The sequence below is a fragment of the Acanthopagrus latus genome, chromosome 11 (assembly GCF_904848185.1).
Source record: "Acanthopagrus latus isolate v.2019 chromosome 11, fAcaLat1.1, whole genome shotgun sequence".
Classification (NCBI taxonomy): domain Eukaryota; kingdom Metazoa; phylum Chordata; class Actinopteri; order Spariformes; family Sparidae; genus Acanthopagrus; species Acanthopagrus latus.
This window is the reverse complement of record NC_051049.1, coordinates 687,859-702,449: the sequence shown is the minus strand read 5'-3', so window position 1 is coordinate 702,449 and position 14,591 is coordinate 687,859. Positions and strand designations below refer to the sequence as shown.

Genomic DNA, 14,591 nt, shown 5'->3' with positions numbered 1-14,591 from the left:
CAGAGCTAGCTTTGGAGAGAAGCTGTGGCTAACCACTGTTAGCATGTTTGTGCTCAGCTCCTCACCTGCAGCTGTCAGATGCAGGTGTAGCTCTGTTAACACAGTACAAGCTTCTGACAGCTAGTTCACAAAACACAGTTTTGTTTAAATGGTTTCTCTTGTTGAAACAATGCTAATGTTAGCTAGGTTAAACACATTGTGGATCTGCTGTGGAACAGTGGAATGTAATCAAGTACTCAGTTCTGAGGTTCTTAAATCTTTGAGTTCTGTTAAACATCCTAAACATCCAGTGAGTCAGAGGATTGTGTTGCACTTTAATTTATTTTACTGGCTGTCATTTAATGATAATAATAATAATGATGATGATGATGATAATAATGATAATAATAATAATAATAATAATAATAATAATAATAATAATAATAATAATAAAAAACACTAATTCAGATAATAAGAAACATCCTGAATATCTGATCAGATATCAGATACTGGACTCATAGTTTCTACAGCAAACAAGATTGCATAGATTATATGTATAATTATACTTTTAATACTGAATTACATTTAATAATTGGAGTTTTGATTATCAAGTAAATATTTAGTACAATACAATTTACTTTTAACCAGTGAACTTTTCTTACAGTCTGTTGCTTTAACAGAAAATCAGTCAGTTTTTTTTAAAAGACTGTAAATTGACCTTGACTTTGTTTCTAAGAGTGAGATGAGAGGATCAGTGTTCAGCAGACGAGTGAGGATGTGTTGAGCTCAGGTTAGTGTGAAGGAAGAAGCAGTTCTGTCAAGATGGCAGATTAACTCTGTAGTTGATGACTTTAAGCTGTGAACAAACAGAGAAGCAGACATGATGTGTGGCCACTGCTCCGTCAGTAACAGCAGAGGAAACACGATGGAGGCGTCACTTTGCTCCTGCTGCTATTATTAACACACTCACCAGAGCTGCCGTCATTAATCCAATAAAGCGAGCGTGAGGGCGCACGGGACTGAATCCCTGCGGCTGCACGCAGCCACAGGTGCTTCAGGTGATAATCCTCCACCACAGATTAAAGTCACAATGAAGATTTATGGAGTGAGGGAGGAACAACAGAGATTATCAGGCTTACTGGGGGTCTCCTGACTTCACATGCTAACAGTTTCTCTCCTCAAGGACGATTATGGAAATCCTCAGGCTGTCGTCATGTTCAGCTTCAAAATGATAACGATGTAAAAGAGTTTTTAGTTGAACACACTGAATAAAGAGGCTGGGACTAAATAGACTTGGGGACCCGGGCAGGCCAAGTGTTAACAGTAACACCACAATTCTGTTTGAACACTTACTGAAGTATTTCCTTATCCTCCTGACTTTGTACATTTTTCTCCATTACAGCAGCTTCAGTTACTTCAATATGACAGTTATTATCAATGTGTAGAATATAACAATTATACAGGTGATGCACAAATTAATGCATCAATAATTAGGATACATTATTCTGAATTGGTCAATTCTGCAAAATTAGTTCTTAAAATTTTCTTACTTAAGTTTATTTTGATGCTTTTACTGTCATACTTTACTAAAGTACGTTTTAAAGCACTTGTAACAGATAATTTGTACACTGTGGTGTTAACACTGAAGTTAACAGGACAACAGGATGTCACCTGTACCTGTGAGGTGTGTTGTTGTCTGATGTAGTTCACTGTGCAGCCTGCAGGGGGCAGCAGCAGATCACTGTACTGATGTGAGGGCAGATTTACAAAACAGGGAAGAAACATCATGAATATTTATAGAGATTTGTATTAATTCTGTTTCTGGAGAGTGTTTATTGGTTGTATTCTGGTCTTTATTATTTAAAGAGCAACTCGTCTGATTTAATACATCAATTTGACAACATCTAACTAACTAATACTAATACTAATAAACTAATAAACTAACAATTTAATTTGACAAGTAAAACCCCCAGACTAACAAGAGTAAATAAAAGACAGACTATTAAAAAAGAAAAAGTGAAGTTTTCTTAAAAATAAATCTTTTCACATTGTGTTCAGTCACTGATCATGAAGCTGAAGCTCTGTTCAGTGTTCACGATGAACACCGACTTTCTTTTAAAATCACTTCAACACAAACATGATGTATTAATGAGGTAGTTCAGCGCCTGTTCACTGTGAGAGCCTCAGATACACGAGTGTTAAGTTCACAGTGTGAACAGTCGGCTGTTTCTTCACAGCTCTCACAAGTTGATTTTATTCGTCATCAAAATCTGCAAACGGAGGATACCAGTAGCTGTCCTTTCTTTCTGAAGTGCCTCTGTGTGAGATTTCTTTCCTCTGTTGTTGGACTTTGTTGATCCTGGAGATCTGAGCAGCAGCCAGACTGATCATACAGACCTGCAAACACATGAGACCGATCAGCTGATCCTGTTGTTCTCTGTCATCCAGCTGATGAGTCACTGTTCAGATGTTCATGGCAACCGAAGCCTGTTTATGTTAAAACAACATGACAACTTCACTCAAGAATTCAAAGCTGCTGTTTAACAGAAGGGTGGTTCCATTCTGGTTCTGCTTCAGTATTGATAAAACACTGAACTCAGCTCCAGATGTAACTGTTGACAGAGGTTCTGAAATCTGTGCTGATGTTGTTGCTTTTTCCATCTTTACCTCGAGCAGCAGCAGGCCGGCGGTCAGCCCGGCGACCAGCAGCAGGTTGTTTTTGGCCCATGAGGCGATTTTCTCCAGGCAGCCGATGGTGAAGACGTCCTGACGGGCCGAACGCTCCTCCAGCTGCTGCATCCCGTAACCACACATGGTGTTCAGCACCGTCTGCAGAGGAAACAACACGCCACTGAGAAGTGAGAAATGTTTATGGCCCTTTTCTTTGTGAATGGAAGTGATCAGCAGAACGTAGTTTTGGTTCTGACCTGGTTCTGTAGTTGCACACAGCAGGAGAAGGGAACTCCACAGGCCTCCAGGCTGGGGTTGGTGTCTGAACACTTGAAGTAGACGTTGTGGGACCAGTCCTTGTAGCTCTCCACTCCACAGCACTGAAACTGAAACACAGCGAACCATCAGTACAGCACCAACAAGCCCGACGGTCCTCCGTCACCGGGTCATCTCAGACACGGATCACTCTGCTGCTTCTTCACCTTCTTCTGGATGAAGTCGATGGCGTTCTCCAGGTCCTGGTCCTCCCTGTAGAGGACAATGGCCTTCGTCATCAGCTTCTCCGTCCTCTCCATCACCTGAACAAAAACAGCATCATTGGTTCAGAGAAAGTCACCCGGCTGCAGGAAGTGATGTCTACATTTCTTTTATGTTTGCTGATGTCATCAGTGTGAGGTCACCTTGTCAGTGAAGAGATATCCCACAACTCCAGCAGCGATCTGCAGGAGGAGGATGGCCGTCAGGATCCCCAGAAACTACAGGAACCAAACACATGACCTGAACAGTCAGAGCTCGGCAGCATCGATCAATCAACATGTAACACTGAACCCTGGAGATATCAGAGCTCAGTGATCAACTGATCAGCGATCAATCATACCGTCTTCAGCAGGCAGGTGGCGTTACGTAGCGCCCCGAAACAGCCGAGGAACGTGATGAGAAACATCACGGAGCCGACGATGATCAACAGCAGAGCTGGATCCAATGTCAGGGTGTCGACCACATCTGAACGCACGCACACACACGCACACGCACACACACACACACGCACACACACGCACACACACACACGCACACACACGCACACGCACGCACACACACACACACACACACGCACGCACGCACGCACGCACACACACACACACACACGCACACACACACACACACAGAGTTGAATTGTTGCCTTCAAATGTATCAGTGAGTAAAAGTTAAAACATGTCTGATCAACTTTTTCAGACTCATCCTCAGGAATGTTATCAGATTGTTATTATAAGATCTCACACACACACCAGATAGATAAAATATCCCACATAAACATTCACATATTAGTTTATATGTTTATAAGTTTTATTAGTTTATATTCGCTCAGTCGGTTTAGTTTCTGACCAACCTTTCTCCTTGGCGATCTTTGCATAGATCCCCACTGCTGTGAGGACGGCGCTCACAACCTGCAGAGTCACAGAGTCACAGGTGATGATGAAGCAGACAGAAGGTTCTCTTTTTATGAAGTGAGGCTAACAGCTCCCACCTGCCTCCAGTCTTTGTGCTAAGCTAGGCTTAACACATCCTTGACTTGATGTCAATAACTCTGCATTAGGACGACAACACTGTGCTGAAACTGTGTCGGTGCAGGCGTGTCTCTACAGGTACAGGTGAGAAGATGAAATACTGAACTTGACGATGTGCTGACCCACAGAACAAGACGCTGTCAGTGCACAGAACCACTTCCAAGAAAAGTCTGAGGAATGTAAAGTTATAATGTCTCTTTGTCTGTGAGTTACATGTCAGTGACCTGTTTCCATAATCATTGTTAAATGATGGAAGTCCAGTTCTGCCAGAGGAGTTCTGGATGATAGAGTCCAACTAGTCGTGTTCAGTCAGTGTGATCAGATCAGATATTTATTACAATGATACGATAGATGAATAGATAGAATTATAATTTTATAACAACATGTCAACATTTACAATTTAAAAAAACAAAAAAAAAACCAAAATGCAGCAGGGTGAAATGAAAGAGTTTGTTCTCTGACTTTGAGATCAACAGGAAAAGAAACCAGAGTTTGCTGATTGTGTCTCTCTGAGGACCTGAGATACTAGTTTCATGTGGGCGTGTTGACTTTGTTTTGAGTCTGAGGGCGACCTGCTGGAAGCTGTGACACGTCTGCTGCGTTAGATAGAAAACAGGCTTTAAATCACATACAGATGAAATTTGTGCCACATTTGGATGTAAATTTGACTCGTCTGACTTTCTTTCTTATAATTCTGACTTCATTTCTTTTAATCCTGATCGACTCTCTCAAAATTGAACTTTAGCTCCTGATAGAAATAAACCTCCATTAAAAAAATCTGCACACGGACATGTTCAGATTTCTTTACACTAAAAACTAAGCATGAAGAGAACCAGTGTCACAACATGGTGTTCAGGTGGTGACATCTGTGGCCATCAAATAAAACATAACGTCTGTTAATAAAAGACTTTGTTGCGTATTAACTCCTAATTGAAGCGTTTCTTTTGATAATCTAGACGTTAAAGTTTGTCACAGAACAGTGTTTTGCACTCAGACCGTCGTGTTGTTCAGTGACTGAGGTGTTGAAATCTCTGGCAGCGGAACCACATCGTGCAACAGGTTTAACAATGTGAACTAACATCTCTGTGAAAGTGTCATCTGATGGTCAGAGAGTCCCGACTCACCCAGAAGAAGTAGCAGAAGATGAATAAAGTGTACTTGATGGTTCGGTATCCTCTCATCTCCTCTCAGCAGGACTGTCCTTCTGTCAGGCTGCAGTGAAAGTCTGGAGGTTTGTTATCTGCTCACATGGCGGCAGGAGGAGACGTGTGTCGGCCTGCAGGATACATTCCTCCGTCTGCTGCTGCATGTCGACGCTGTCAGACCTCATCACAGCTCAGCTTCTCTGGAAAACATCACTTCTACAGTATTTACTTCTTTAACTGTTTTTATTTTTAACTCATTTTATTCTCCGTATTTTCTCATCAGGTAATGACAATGATCAAAATGGTTCATCCTCTGAGGATCAGGAACTGTATCAGGAGACTTCATGTAAATCTGCTCCACGCAAGAAAATCAACAGTTTGAAGTGACAAGTGAACTCTCGGCAGACGTGCAGCTCTGTGCTTGTGTCTGAACACACAGTTGAACCGTTGAACCAATCAGCATCCACCAGAGATCTACTGTCAGCTGTGGGCGTGGTTTAGGTGTAACTGTTTGACGTTAGCGTGGCTGCTGTAGCATCCGTTCTATCAGAACTGGAGTTTATTTCAGTAAAGAGGAAAAAGAAAGACACAGAAAACATGTTGTCACTCTTCTCTCCACTGACTGGCTCCTCTGGTGGCAGTGCTCTCCATCTGTTGATCTGATTGGTTGATTGATCAGATGGTGTTTTCTCTCTCTTTTAGCTCTGTTTTTGGTCTCCACCCCTCCTGAAGGAAACGTCCGTCTCTTTAGCTGCTGAACGCTCGGCTCGGATCACCAGCTGCTCTCTGACTGTCTGTCTGCTGCTCAACACAGTTTTCTAGTTTGTTTGGAGGACATGTTGAATTTTTGTGTTTGCCCTCCTCCTCCTCCTCCTCCTCCTCCTCCTCCTCCTCCTCCTCCTCCTCCTCCTCCTCCCCCCATTAAAGCAGACTGTTGTCAGTTGGAGGATTACACTCTGCTGTGTTTCCCTCTGTGCTGCAGGTCATTTCATCCGCCTCCTCTGTTGTGTGAGGACCTGATTGAGGACCTGATTGAGGACCATGGGCCTGCTGGACATCTTCTCGTCCATCAGAGACCGAGTGGACAAGTTCCTGAATGAGAAGAACGTGGTGACGGACTTTCTGGGGAAGATGGAGGAGAAGACGGGGATCAGGAAGAAGATCATTGCGGGGGGTATGTGAGCTGCTGCTGGTCACTCTGCTGGCTTCATGATAGAAAGTCTCTGGATGATTCTGTCATCAGCGTCTTTATATTCAGCACAGTTTTACCTTCCTGTTGCATGTTAGTGCCGAACTGAAGAGGATTCAGTTAATCCTCCTGTGAACGGCCACAGAGAGCAGCTGCTGTCTGCAAACACCAACCTGTGAACTGTTTCTGGGTCAGCGTTTGTGCTGCCGTGAATTTTCTCTGTTCTGCAAAAATTCATAAATCTATCAATTGATTAATCAGTCAATCAATGAATAAATCAATCAGCATGTAGATGATTTCATCATACAGGCTCTGATGAACTCATTGTACACTACATGGTGTCATCAGGTGACACAACATGAAACATGATCATGTTGCTCCGGGACTTCTGCATGTGGATGCAGCTTTTTGAAATACTTCATACAGTGATGATATTTATACCTGATCGATCAACGATCTGGACGTGTTCAGATTAAGCTGCCCAGTCAGCTGAGGCCAGCTGGTTTATCTATAGACAGGCAAGCTGGTGTATAAAGCACCAATCACACATGAGACCAGGCAGGTGCTTCACAGAGACAAAACATTAGGAGGAACTTTGTCTCTGTGAACTGATCCAGTTTCTTCAGGGAACAGTGAGAAGTGAACAGTACCGGGCCGAAGTCGAGACCAAACACAAACTCTGAGACCAGCCCGTCAGTTTGACGACAGGGAATCCAGAGCTGAGCTGGTTTATGAAGTTTAGCTGCTGCTGGACAGTTGCGTCTGCTGGTTTAGCAGCTAACGTTAGCCGTCCTGTTAGCTGGGTAGAAAAGACACCATGGTGTGAATTTTTTATTATTATTTATTTTTTGGTATTTAAAAAAACAAAAGCCACTTTGTGTTTCTGAAGCCTTCGACTCCTCTGACATTGCTCAGTGGGTGGATTCTTGTTCGTGCTGCAGGTTCAAAGAAGAATCAAACCTGCGTGTCTGATGAAACAACCTGTAACACTGAGCTGATCCTGGTTCAGGGGTTGTATGTGTCCCCCTGCAGACGACATGCAGTGAACAGTGAACAGGGTCCATTCATACGAGGCTGCCGCTCATACAGTGGATCAGTAACTCTGCTGTGATGTCACTGTAGTGCCTGGTGCACAGTGTCCCCCACTCGGTCCAGTTAAAGCAGATTATCACAGAGACAGCAGAGACAGCAGAGCGGCCTCCATGTGTGAACCGCAACGTAAGCTGATCAGAGGTAGGACACGCTTTACACAACTTCCTGTCTGAGCTCAGTGTCCGCTGCAGGTGTGTGTGTGTGTGTGTGTGTGTGTGTGTGTGTGTGTGTGTGTGTGTGTGTGTGTGTGTGTGTGTGTTCAGACCGTCAACATACGATCAGATGAACTGAGCTGTTGTCTTGAACCCTGCTGGTTAAAACGGCAAATGTTGTGTTTTGGTCCTGGTTTTGGTGCTGGTTTTGGTGCTGGTTTTGGTGCTGGTTTTGGTCCTGGTTTTGGTCCTGGTTTTGGTGCTGGTCTTTACTGTTTTTTTCCAGCAGGGAAGTCTGCTGTGGTTTGATGGTTTCTGATTCGTCTGGTTCTGCTCCTCTGACGACCGTCTGAAGGCTGCAGTTGAGCCCAGTTTTACTCATTTTAGATTTGAGATAAATTTCTCTCCAGTTGTTGCTGATCGATGTGTTGGATGGTTGTTTGGATTTGTGGCGGGTCAGAAACGTTTGTTCTTCCGTCTGCAGTTTGATCAGAACCCTGGTCTGATTTCCCATCATGGCCGCTGTCAGAACATCTGTTGTTATCTGTAGTGAACTGATTTTAATAATGCTGAAGTGTCTAATGTTTGTCTGCTGTGATATAAAGACAGACTGATGAGTTTCTCATCAAACACTCAGTAAAATCTCACATGTATTTTCCTCTGTTTCCATCTTTGAGTCGTCGTGTTTAAATAACAGTAGAAAACTCGACTGAGGGTTCAGTGTTCATGTTGTCAGTCAGTGAAAACTGGAAAATGCTGTTTCAAAGTTAACAGGAACAAAAACTGTGAACAGGTTTCCAGCTTGTAATGAGTTAAAACAGTCCAGAAACAAGTTTCTCATCTGAGCTCAGTTTTTATTGTGTCTTTTTATCATAACGAGATATTTTGACTAGAAATTTTTCCAGTCAATCTGTGTGAGAATAAACGTTGTTGTTTAGTTGATGCACTTAAATGTAAAAGTCTATCTGTGTCTTCATGACCTGAGTGAGCAGAAGTATTTATTCCAAAGTGATTCAGCTCCGTCTGTTTCGTCACCTCCTGACAATATTTGTGTCATGAAGCTGTTTTAACAGATCAGATCTGAGCGTGTTCGTGTGAAATGAGACCTGCAGCACAAAAAGACATTCAGAAGTTGAAATGTGAAGAATATAATCACGCGACTGGACCAGAAGAAGAGTCTGTTGAAACACTAATGAAATGAAAGTGTGAATGATGTCTTCAGTTCAGACGGACGTGTTCGTCAGCGCAGTGACGGCGCCACGTCGTTGTTCTGATGGTCCGTTTTATCTGGAAATGTCCAGTTAGTAAAGTAAAAACAGGAGTTTGCATGTTTGGAACCAAAGCCACCAGACATGGACCTTCTGACACTTTTCAGACTCCTGCACTTTGGGCCTTCAGAACTTTGTATTGTTCTGACCTGCAGCAATGGATTAAAAGAATAAAAGCATCGATCTGTCAGGAATCAGATAAACTTTAAATCCAGAAGGGAAGATTGTAGATTTCTACACTGAGTGAAGCGTTTAGATGATAGAGGTCTTTGTATGTCGATCTGTGTGACGACGTGACGTCTGAGTGAGATCTGAACATCATTCATTTAAATACAAGCTGTGTTTTTAAAGGCACCTTCATCCGTCTGTCTCCCGTGTGTCTCGTCCAGGTGCCATCTCCCTGACTGGACTCTACCTGGTGTATGGATATGGTGCCTCCCTCGTCTGCAACCTGATCGGTTTCGTCTATCCGGCCTATTACTCGTGAGTGTGTTTTAATAAGCCACAGAACTGCTCATTGTGTTTCCTTCCCCTGGCAGATGGACGCAAGTTTGTCCAACACTGAGAGACCGGAACAACTCGGAATCTCTCCTGAGACTCCGAAACGATCAGCAGCACTGAAGGAACGTTTGTACTGCATGAAACAGGAAGCAGAGAACGGTCAGCCTGCCTGACCCGTTTCTCTGGTCTGACAGAACTTCTTCTGAATTCTTTGATCAAACCCTCTGACCTGACACTTTGTCGGGCTCAGTGGACTGACTACAGTGTTCCCGAGGCTCCATGTTGTAGATTGTCTTCATGGACTCTTATGGTTTCTGGTCGGTTCAAGGAGAACTATGCGAATGTGTTCTGGTGCTGAGCTGGAAGTCCGCCACTAAACTACACCAACGTGTCTCTTGCACTTCAACGATAGTTCTACTGGTATTTAACAGATAAATGAATTTGTCAGTGATCTGCAGCTCAATTGACACATGCTGACAGCTTGTTTCTACTTTTATCTGCAGAGTCAAAGCCATTGAAAGTGCGAGCAAAGAAGACGACACAAAATGGCTGACGTATTGGGTGGTGTACGGTGTCTTCAGTCTGGGCGAGTTCTTCTCCGATATTTTCCTCTACTGGTTCCCGTTCTACTACGCTTTTAAGGTGAGAAAACAAGTTGATCACAAAACATCATATTGTGACCCACTGACTGAAGGCTAATGCTAACATGCTGACTGAAGGCTAATGCTAACATGCTGACTGAAGGCTAATGCTAACATGCTGACTGAAGGCTATCGCTAACATGCTGACTGAAGGCTATCGCTAACATGCTGACTGAAGGCTAATGCTAACATGCTGACTGAAGGCTATCGCTAACATGCTGACTGAAGGCTAACGCTAACATGTTGACTGAAGGCTAACGCTAACATGTTGACTGAAGGCTAACGCTAACATGCTGACTGAAGGCTAACGCTAACATGCTGACTGAAGGCTAAAGCTAACAGATTGTAATGTTAAACCAAATAGCAACCAGCTCAGACCTCCAACCAACAATACAAATGAAAAGAAGTGAGCAACTGTTTGAAATGAGCTACATTGTGTTCGTATGTTCCAATATTTGTTGAATTCAATCGTACCTGTGGTAACTTTCCTGACACTTCTTGTTTTAAACCCAGAGGGACAGAAGGATGGAGAGGTTCTGCTCTCACGCTCTGAATTCAGACTCGAATCGAGATCAAGCAAACTTGCGCCCTTCTGCTCCTCGGAGGTCTCTGTCCTTCCTGAGCTCGCTGTAAGACACCTGTGTTAATGTCTGACAGGTGTGACCCTCCAGTCACCTGCCACAGTCCCCGGAGCAGTATTAGCTAGCATCATGTTAGCTCAGCAGCCAGAGCAGAAACTGAGGAAATACCAGATATCTTTCTATATCTTGAGCTGTCAAACATAACAAGTGGTCATATTAACATGAGTGTGAAGCAACACAGCAGTCGTCTCCCGTCCTGGAACCAGCCGTCATGACTGGTTCTTCGGTATCATAGTATCATAGTGTTTGAGTAGTCATCGATGTCTTTCTGTTCTCTGTGGTCCAGTGTCTCTTCCTGTTGTGGTGCATGGCTCCGATATCGTGGAACGGCTCCCAGATCATCTACAACAAAGTAGTCCGTCCCGTCTTCCTCCGACACGAGGCCATGGTGGACAACATGGTGAACAACCTCGGTGGGAAGGCCATGGACGCTGCTGAGAACCTCACCAGAGAAGGTCCAGACCCGTTCAGCTCCAGTACAGATTACACACCAGTATGAAGCAGTGTTTGACTGATTATTCCTTCCTTCCCTCTCTCCAGTCCTGACCACGCTGATGAAGAATAAAGCTCTGGTGACTCCGGGACCATCCGGCGCTCAGTCTGAACCTAAAAGTTTACCGAGTTCATCGGGAGAAACATCAGCAGCTAAAGTAGCTCCATCAGAGCCCAGCGAAGATCGACCAGTACGGAAACTACAGTTCTGTTATTAGTCTGTATGCTAAGCTAAGCTAACCCTGTCCTGACAGCGCACCAGCTCCTCCCTCTCACCCTGACTGCTGACGCGTCAGTCCCTCTGTGCTAATAGAAGTAGAGCATCTCGAAGCTGAGCAGCAGCTGCTGTGTTGAGGTCTGTTCTCAGCTGAGGTTTGTGGATTTATCCTGACGGTCTCTCAGTGACCATATCGAGTGTTGTCAGTGCGGTCCGCTTTGAGACGCTGATTTTTCTGTCCAGTGTTATTATATCTCAAACTGCACAACAGATTGTCGTCACATTCCTTCAGTGTTTGTGACGAAGAACAAACTTTTTACTTTGGCGCAACAAAGTTCATCCAAGGCAAAAGATTATTCTCAGATTTCAGATCCACTGATCCCGGCTGCTCATGTTCATGACATAAATTTAATTGTTTATTCTGTTCAACACTTTGATTGTGTGGCTGAACTTGTCTGGGTTCACTGTTAAAACTGTGAACACCTTCAGTGTCGTGATGGGAGACGTGCAGCTTCATATAAGTTAAGAGGTGAACAGGTTAGAGACGAGGACTCTTTGCTAACCGAGCTGTCCTGTTCCTTGTTCCAGCTGTTCCTGGGTTAATCAGTGTGGTAAGTCAGCTGGTTTGGTGTCAGTAGAATGTTTTCCAGACTGTGACTGTGGTGTTAACAGAGTTAGCTTGAACCTCAGTGACCCTTGTAGATCATCAGCACTGTGATGGTTGAAAGGTGAAGCAGCTTGTTGTGGTTGGTGTTGCCGGGCGGCAGCAGATGGAGCTGACAGGATCCTCCGTGACAGACCAGCTTCAGACGCCCTCCTCTCCAAACCTGCAGCTCTGAAGTAGAGTAGAAGCTTCATGCTGACAGAGATCAGCTGCTGTGACCACAAACTAACACAAATCTACTCACTTTTAAAATCTCACAAAGAACAACAGCAACAACACAAACTGCTGATTCCAGCACGTTTGTCCTGAAGTGATTGTGAGTAAGTCAAACCAGCAGGGTTTGATTAGTGGGCTGATGTTACAGTATTGATCTCTATCACCTGCTAGTTAGCTACCAACAGCTCATGCTAGCAGAGTCTAAACTGTGAACTACAGTTGTCGTTTTCAGGAGCATCACATCAATTTATTACATTTATTTTTCCAGGAAAATCTCTCTTGAAACCCAGCAGGGAAAACGTTTAGCAGGCGAAAACATTTTATTTTAGATAGATAACATTTTTATATTATTTTTATTTTTTCAGGGTTTGTTTTTGCAAGACTAATGTTGAACACACAAGGCTGAAGCCACGAGATTTAATGTCTCCCAACTTCCTGTTGTGTAACATCACTGTCTCGTCTGTGTTTGACTGAGTGTGTTGCTTTAAATCTGCCATCAGATCAACAGAATGTGACGTTCTGATAAATATGAGCAGGATATAATGTTTCTGTTTCAGCAGTAAAGAGTTCAGCACTTCAGTGTTTCCCATGTTTTATGTAACAGTAGTTACCAGAGGGCTCCAGCAGGGGGCGCTACAAGCTGCCTCCATGCTTTCAGTCTTGATTCTCACCACACTGATGTGAGGAGAGTTTGTGTCTCAGCTTTCCAGGTGAGCCTTGAAAAACTCACACTGGAACATTTTTATTTTTCTCCGTGAATTTAATTTTATAAAATTCTTTTCTACATGAAAAAAACATTCTCCAAGTTTAAAAATGAAAGAACTTTTCTTGGATAATTCAACAGTTCTCAAGTCAGCTGAGAGGAAACAGCTGTGAGTGGAGCTGCAGCCTCCCGTGGTCAAAATCAGAATCACAAAAACACACAGTTGTTTTTCTCCTGCCAAACTTTTTTTCCCGACTTGGTTTCAGACCAGAGAATGTGTGTGATCCCTGCAAACTTAACGACAAAAACCTCCCTGAATCCAGTCAGAGGTCGAGCTGCGTGCTCACTGGCTCCTCCGGGCTTCTGTAGCTGTCGTGGCTGTAGACGTTTAATGTGAAGAGAGTCGTTACGGGTTTTAATTGTTGTGTCTGTTGATCATGTCTGAACGTCAGGATGAGGTCAGTGTAGACTGACGGTAAGTCTGATCTGATCAAATACAAGATGAAACATCACATTTGTTTTCTCAGGAGGATCAATAATTATTATAAAAATCCTTCTAATGACTCAAAACACCTTTTGTTTTTTCCATTTAAGTTAAAAGTAATTAGAATTATTTTGAGAAGAGAAACAGAAAACATTAGTGTTGATCGGTTATTAAATATGTAAATGCTAATTAAATGCTACATATGCTAGTTAAATGCTATATATGTGGAAATATAGGTGGAAATCTCAAATCTTTTATAAAAAGTATTTATACACTAATTGTTAGTTTTGTCTGAAGATACATTTATCTGCTCTTTGTTACACTAATAATTTATTAAATGTTAATTAATTACTCGTCTCCTGACTTTCCAGGAATTTGTGATGAAATGATAAGAAATAACAAAATAATTGATGACCTCATTTTCTGATTCTCAGTCCTTCAGATAGCAGCAGAGGAAGAGGAGGAGCCTCAGTGATGAAGAGGAGGGGCCTCAGCTGTGAAGAGGAGGAGTTTCTGAGAGGAGGAGGAGCCTTGGCAAGGAGGAGTAGCGGAGAATGAAGGTTTTCCTCTTCCTCCTCACAGATCCCAACGACAGCACGACCTCCTGTCAGAGACTGATTTCCTTCTTCTATCAGATCCTCAGATTTTTATGCACCAGTCCAGAACCGTTCGGTCCAAAACTCTGCAGAGAGACAGACAGAATTTACAGCAGTGTTTGTTGTCGTTCTCATTTCATTCCTTTATATTTATTGATGATGTTTGGGGCGATATCTTTGATGTGAAGCACATGAAACTGCCTCAAAACTCACCAGCTCACGTTCAGCAGGCTGCAGATTCTCCACCCTCTAAGCTGGCCCACCTGTACCACCTGTACCACCTAACCCACCTGGCCCACCTGCACCACCTGGCCCACCTGTACCACCTGTACCACCTGACCCACCTGTACCACCTGGCCCACCTGTACCACCCGAC

At 43.5% G+C, this 14,591-nt stretch overlaps 3 protein-coding genes across 9 annotated transcripts in view; 2 read left to right on the top strand and 1 right to left on the bottom strand.

Moving 5' to 3' along the window:
* slc1a8a (solute carrier family 1 member 8a) overlaps positions 1 to 4,995 on the top strand; it is a 21,217-nt gene extending 16,222 nt beyond the window's left edge. The window contains exons 12-13 of the mRNA XM_037115858.1: positions 2,656 to 3,638; positions 4,063 to 4,995. The gene's annotated coding sequence lies outside the window, so the exon portion shown is untranslated. The remainder of the gene's footprint in view (positions 1 to 2,655; positions 3,639 to 4,062) is intronic.
* Positions 723 to 5,395, bottom strand: zgc:113223 (uncharacterized protein LOC541424 homolog). The gene is made up of 8 exons (XM_037115881.1): positions 5,339 to 5,395; positions 4,037 to 4,094; positions 3,527 to 3,651; positions 3,330 to 3,404; positions 3,132 to 3,227; positions 2,907 to 3,035; positions 2,647 to 2,808; positions 723 to 2,376 (listed from the first exon to the last, which is right to left on the bottom strand). The coding sequence occupies exons 1-8, from the start codon at positions 5,393 to 5,395 to the stop codon at positions 2,233 to 2,235; spliced, it is 846 nt and encodes a 281-aa protein (XP_036971776.1). The 3' UTR covers positions 723 to 2,232.
* On the top strand, positions 2,701 to 14,591 carry reep6 (receptor accessory protein 6). Of its 7 annotated transcripts, none has more exons than XM_037115873.1 (8): positions 2,702 to 2,837; positions 4,063 to 4,116; positions 6,342 to 6,533; positions 9,450 to 9,543; positions 10,065 to 10,203; positions 11,130 to 11,298; positions 11,384 to 11,526; positions 14,054 to 14,591. In XM_037115873.1, exons 3-8 carry the CDS (start codon positions 6,401 to 6,403, stop codon positions 14,063 to 14,065), a joined length of 690 nt encoding a protein of 229 aa, XP_036971768.1. In that variant the 5' UTR covers positions 2,702 to 2,837; positions 4,063 to 4,116; positions 6,342 to 6,400; the 3' UTR covers positions 14,066 to 14,591. The 7 variants fall into 7 exon arrangements, with proteins under 7 accessions (XP_036971767.1, XP_036971768.1, XP_036971766.1 ...); XM_037115871.1 differs by lacking the exon at positions 2,702 to 2,837 and adding an exon at positions 3,496 to 3,632; XM_037115870.1 differs by lacking the exon at positions 2,702 to 2,837 and adding an exon at positions 3,569 to 3,638.

Excerpts from the sequence above, each read along its gene's own strand:
- zgc:113223 (XM_037115881.1), bottom strand. The coding sequence starts at position 5,395 with ATGAGAGGATACCGAACCATCAAGTACACTTTATTCATCTTCTGCTAC. Across the intron at positions 3,652-4,036 it reads AAAGATCGCCAAGGAGAAAG|ATGTGGTCGACACCCTGACA; the intron begins GTTGGTCAGAAA and ends GCGTGCGTTCAG. Across the intron at positions 2,377-2,646 it reads CCGGCCTGCTGCTGCTCGAG|GTCTGTATGATCAGTCTGGC; the intron begins GTAAAGATGGAA and ends ATGTGTTTGCAG.
- reep6 (XM_037115872.1), top strand. The coding sequence starts at position 6,401 with ATGGGCCTGCTGGACATCTTCTCGTCCATCAGAGACCGAGTGGACAAG. Across the intron at positions 9,544-10,064 it reads GTCTATCCGGCCTATTACTC|AGTCAAAGCCATTGAAAGTG; the intron begins GTGAGTGTGTTT and ends TTTTATCTGCAG. Across the intron at positions 10,204-11,129 it reads CGTTCTACTACGCTTTTAAG|TGTCTCTTCCTGTTGTGGTG; the intron begins GTGAGAAAACAA and ends TCTGTGGTCCAG.